Source organism: Poecilia latipinna, unplaced genomic scaffold (genome assembly GCF_001443285.1).
Source record: "Poecilia latipinna isolate Pla-1442-1.1 unplaced genomic scaffold, P_latipinna-1.0 Scaffold31, whole genome shotgun sequence".
In the NCBI taxonomy this organism is placed as follows: Eukaryota; Metazoa; Chordata; class Actinopteri; order Cyprinodontiformes; family Poeciliidae; genus Poecilia; species Poecilia latipinna.
Window position 1 is genome coordinate 141,295 of NW_015112647.1, and position 5,887 is coordinate 147,181.

Here is a 5,887-nt window from a genome sequence, read left to right on the forward strand (position 1 = left end):
TATATATATATATATATATATATATATATATATATATATATATATATATATATATATATATATATATAATGTTGTAAATTTATACAACTGATAAAAATGAAATATAAATAATAGAAAATGTGAAAGTAATGTTGAAGACTGGAAATAAAATATTTTTTTTAAATTTGTTTTCTTTCCATACATATTTTTGGAATAATATGTTATTATTACAAGATTATCTTAAATTTCAATATTGATTTGTTTTTATTTCTACTTTGTGAAAATATTATTTATTTTACCGCAGTTTTAGTTCATCTATCAATATATTTTGAAAAATATTTAGAAAAGCCCTTTTGAAATAAAAACAGACATTTGAAATAAATACAGTTGAAAAAAATAAATAAAATAGTTCCAGCTAAAAACACCAGGTTTGTTGCGTTTGGCTGACATCAGGTTCAATAAAACCTGCTAATTAATTGACTTTTTTCTGCTCCTTATAATAAATTGTTAAAAAGCTGAGGCAGCCTGACACAATAGCATCCCGGTTTCCCACCCTGCCCCCATCTGACCTCAGAGGACTCCAGGCTGCACACACTCCAAGCTGCGCCCCCCAGTGGCACGGTTGCCAGGACAACACACACACACACACACACACACACACACACACACACACACACACACACACAAAAGTGACGATAATGATGATGGGGTGCAGCAGCCGCACATTTTGTTTCTGGTAAAGTCTGTTGTCTCTGAATCAGTGTTTGGCAGTTACGAGTTACATTTACTTAAGTAAAATCTTTGGTACTCTGCCCCACTCTGAGTGCACTGCAAAAACTCAAAAGTATTTTTACATCTAGTTTCTAGCGCAAATTACTTACACTTGAAATTAAACAAATCTAACTTAAAAGTAACTTTTCAGCTTGTTTTAAGTCAATAATTCCTAATAATCATTTTTAAAAAGTATTACTTCCACTGGTAGATTATTTCCATTATAACATTATATATTTTTCCCACGTTATAAGTGAAACTACTATTAATATTAATACTTATTTACTTAAAACAAACTTGTATATCTTGCTGAACAGTTACTTGCAAACTAGTTTTGTTTTATTTAAAATGTTTTAAGGTATTTGGACCAGAAACTGGACCAAAACATGTGACAAGATTTTCTGTGTTTACAGTGTAACTTCACTGAATGAACAACAATCTTGTTTAAGCTAAAAAAATATAAAAAATTTAAAATAATTCATCAGACACACGGCCGCAGTTTTTGTTAAAGTTTTATTTTGAAAGAAATGGATTTGTAGAAATGGTTCTTTTGCCTTTATTTTATATTTTTGTTGATTATATGAATTATTATCATTTTAATCATTAAAATACCAACATTTCCACACAACTTTTTGGATCTGTCTTCAAATATTAAATGGTTGATGTTTTGATCAGTTAAGCAGTACGTGAGTAGCATCTTTACCAAATACTTTCTTACTTGGATTTGAGTAATTCCTTAGATATGTTTTGCTTTTAGTTGAGTAAAAATATGTTGAAGTACTACTCTTATTTTAGTAAAAGTTTTTGGACTGTAGAGTCTACAGAGTGTGAATTATTGTCCTGCTGACAGATAACCGCGGTGGAGCGGCAGGTGTTCGACTTCCTGGGCTACCAGTGGGCTCCCATCATGGTCAACTTCTTCCACATCATCGTGGTCATCCTGGGACTTTTCGGGGCCATCCAGTACCAGTCACGCTACGTCACCATGGTAACGCCAGAGAATTCTCTCGCAAACTGCGTCCCCCGGGCACCCCCTAGCGGTCCGCAGGGTACTGCATGTAAACGACCGTTTACATGCAGTACCCTGTTTACAAGTTGTCTGTCATTTTACCGTGACGTCAGCTCAGAGTGCGACGTACACAGCTAGCTTAGCTAAAAATTGTGTTTAAAAATAATAATGGATAAGTGGCTTAAAACCGAGTCACTCAGAAAAAAAATTGCTTAAGATACCAGTGGAAAGAAAACAACGCCAAGACAACTTATAATCGGAGGAAGCCATGTTGTATCTGCTGAATTGGTAGTTTGCTAGCAGTACGATTCTTTTGAACGGCTCTAAGCTGTGAACGAGTCTCAATTGGTTAGAACTGTTTGTTTTTTACTTTGCTTGCTTATGATTCTCTGCTCACAGCTGTTGTTATTTTTATTTTTTTAATGATTTACCTGCAAATGAATACAATAATTTCTATCTATTGAGATAGAAATCGGTGTAATTTTTATATTTCATTATGCAGAAGAGGATTTCTGTTTCTGCCAAATCAACTCAAGTCCATTTTTCTATTATGTATTCATGGTTTTTGTCGTCACGTTTACAAAACAGCACCATCCCTCTCATTGGATGAACAAAGAAAACAATAAGAAGTGTGTTAAGAGACAAATATTTTCACTCCAGGTAGTATATATTCAGATTTTGTGTTATTAAGTTTTGAGCTACGTGGTCCATTAGTGTTTGTGATGTGGTTCAAGGGGGCCTCAGTCTAAAAAAGTTTGAGAAACGCTAATCTGGAGCTTCTGTCTCAGTTACTTTGCTTCTTGTCTTTGTGAAATGAATCGTTTTTTCTGTTACTGGTTCCCAGTACCTGCTGTGGATGTTTGTGTGGATTGGCTGGAACGTCTTTGTGATTTGTCTCTACCTGGATTTGGGAGGCCTTTCGAAGGTAAGGCCCGGTTATTTAGGACGGATAATTAGAGGTGGCTGTAGTGACTGAAGTCTCTAATTAACTCAGTGTTTAAATCTGTTTCTCTTTTGATCCACTGCTGATAACAGATGCAAAAAATGCTTTTAAAGTTTTAAAGTTGTCTGTCATCAGATGTTAAATATTTACTTTAAAATATTTATTATTAGGGTTTGAAAATTTGAGCTGCTATCAATATTTGATTTTAATATTGAAGTTATGGACATTCAACAATATTTGCCAACATTATATTTATTTCTGTAAGTTTTTAACACTTTGGGGGGAGGAGGGGGATTACAGAATCAGAAGGCAACAAGATGGAGATAAAGATCAGCTGTTAATAATGACCCACTTTTATTTATTGGGCCAATACCGATATTTTAAGAAATGACTAATATCGGCCAATATTGATGTTAGTGCTGATTTATCGTGTTTTCCTGCTTATTATATTCCTGTCATATTTGGTTTCACTTAAATCTGATATTTTTTACTTTCTTTTGAGTTTAATAATTTATTCTAGTTAATTTTTTATTCACATTACTCTCAAAGTACAATAAAAATGTAAATATTATTTTATTACATCTTTTGTTTATTATAATCAGTGACACCACTGCGCAGTACAAAATAATACAGGAACTTAATGTTGTTTTAGCATAGAAGACAATGTCTATTTGTATTTTCAGTTTTTATTTCAAATTATTTTATTGTTCTGTCATTGTTTTCATTTTTGTTATTTTTATCATTTTAGTTGTTGAACTATTTTTAATTCTATGTACAAGTGTATTATTCAATTAATTAATATTGTAATTTATTTATAGATTTTTTTATTGGCTTAACAGAAAAAAGACACTTAGCAAAACAGACCTAGAAGGAGAAAAAAATAAAATAAAAATACTAATTTGGTTTGTCAGAATATTTATACATTAAGTTCTGTTTTGAATCAGAAAATCTGCTTTTTTTTCTTTTACAAGTTTATTTACAGTCACTTGCAAAAGTATTCATACCCTTTGACCTTTTCCACATTTTGTCACATTGCAACAACAAATATGAACATATTTTATTGGACTTTTATGTGAAAGATCAACACAAAGTGGTGCACATCTGTGAAGTTGAAAGAAAATTATACATAATTCCTAACATTTTTTACAAACAAAAAACTGGAAAGTGCGGTGGGCAAAAGCAGGATTTTTTTTGTTTTTTTTTAATGACATAATAATTTTGGTCAATCATCTTTTATTTGTTTTGTTTGAAATGTGAATGTTTTTCAAAAATAATTTCTCATATTTTTTATGTTAAATATAAAAGCCAATCCTGGATCTGAATCTTTCCAAATAAAAATTATTTTATTACATTTATCGGTTTATGTGCTGTGCATTAAGACCATTCTCGTTATATTTGAACAGAACAGTATTAAAGTTTAGCACATTTTAATGCTTAAGTGACAAAAATCACGTGACTCAGCGCTGACCTCATTCAGAAAGCATTACTTTAGGAGACTTTGGTTTGACCGGGTCCGTTTCTCCTGGTCTCGCTGCAGGACAGCCACGTCCTCTCCCTGGGAGTTTCCTCACATTCCTCCTGGTGGAAGAGCAACGGGCCGGGATGTCGGAGTCAGAACCAGGCCTCTGACAGGTGGAGCGAGCACCAGAACCCCCGGCTAACCATGGTGTCGAGCTGCTGGCTGCAGTACCAGTACCTGGAGGTTCTGCACTGCGCCGCCCAGCTCCTTCTGTCCGTGAGTCTCTCATGTTACACAAACTGACAGCAAAACTTTCTCTGTCAGGTCTGCAAATTTAAACTCAAACACATTTACTTGGTTTTGAATATTTACTCTCTTCACTAATTAATAAGTTTAAAGGACAAACAAGAAGCTTAAAGTTCACCTCAGTTTAAAAAATATAAACCTTTGCACAAATAATCAGTTTTTGATTGTATTGTGCAACATTAGATTTCTCAACAAACAGAAGGAGGTATTTTTTATTATGTTTATTTTCAAATACCACAATTCACAGAGAAATTCAGCAAACACTTATTCACCTGGGACATTGTGATGTGCTATTTTATTTTTTGGCTAAAAGATAAAATCTGAAGCAAGCAGGAAGCTTTGAAACCTTTTTCTTGATGTTCTTGAATTTGTTCTCAGCTCCTGGGAGTCGTTTATTCCTGTTATGCTGTCAGCAGATTTCCAGAGGAGGAGAGCTGTACGTAAAAACAACCTACTATAATTTCTTTACATTCAGTATGTCTGTAGTTCGTAGGAATCTGTTCTGTTGCCTGGTTCTTTTTTCCTTTTATATGATTTTCTTTTGACTTTGACTTTGTCCAGCTTTCACTTAGTTAATTGTTGTTATTGCTGTGGGTGAACTGAAGAGTCGGGGTGTTGTTTTAGATAAAACTGCTTCAAGGATAATTCTCTAAAGTCAGGTCATCGTGTGCTCATGTTTTTCTTTTTCTCGGATATAAACTCTATCAGAGAAAAAAAAGAGTCTCTGGTGCAGTCAGACAGCAGATAAAATGTTTTTCACATTATTTTTTACTCTAAAATTCTAAGAAAGATTTTTGCTCCCCCATGAAAACTGAAAAATAAACGTACAAAAGTTAAGTGACGCCTGTCAGCTGGTGCATGCAGACCTTCCACACTCACTGCAGCCTGTATCTATTAACAATAATAATAAACCCAAACAAGTTGGCCAATCTATGTAAGCTGCCAAGAAAATACAAAGGGTGAGTACAAACACACGCAGCACTTTTTACAATTTCATTCGTGAAAACGTGAAAAGGTTCAAGGGTATTTTGCACAGCCATGGAAGACACTGTGAAAGAGGAAGAGGGCCACTGAAAAAAGAATTATGACTTTAAACTCAGAATTATGAGGGGTTTTTTTGTGTTTCTTTTACAATTATGAGTTTTATTCTCAGAAAACTAAGGTCATATTTCTGAGGATTCTCAGAATTACGGCTTTAACCTAAAACTAAGAATTTTTTTCTCTCAAAATTCTGAATTCTGAGTTTTAATCTCAGTAGATTATTCCCAGAATTCTGACTGATCTCAAAATTTGGACATTAATCTCAAAATTCTGACTTTTTCTCAGAATCCAGACTTTAATCCCAAAAATCTGATTCCCCCCCCCCCCCCAAAAAAAAAAATACATTGTTTTTTTTCATACTTCCCCTTTAAATCAAAAG

At 33.5% G+C, this 5,887-nt stretch overlaps 1 protein-coding gene across 3 annotated transcripts in view; it reads left to right on the forward strand.

The window, feature by feature from the left end:
* nkain5 (sodium/potassium transporting ATPase interacting 5) overlaps positions 1 to 5,887 on the forward strand; it is a 15,611-nt gene that overhangs the window by 5,374 nt on the left and 4,350 nt on the right. The window contains exons 2-5 of one of the 3 annotated variants that reach the window (XM_015040775.1): positions 1,601 to 1,738; positions 2,604 to 2,684; positions 4,237 to 4,437; positions 4,846 to 4,903. In XM_015040775.1, the coding sequence (XP_014896261.1) occupies positions 1,601 to 1,738; positions 2,604 to 2,684; positions 4,237 to 4,437; positions 4,846 to 4,903 (478 nt within the window). The remainder of the gene's footprint in view (positions 1 to 1,600; positions 1,739 to 2,603; positions 2,685 to 4,236; positions 4,438 to 4,845; positions 4,904 to 5,887) is intronic. The other 2 variants (XM_015040782.1, XM_015040790.1) reach the window with 2 other exon arrangements.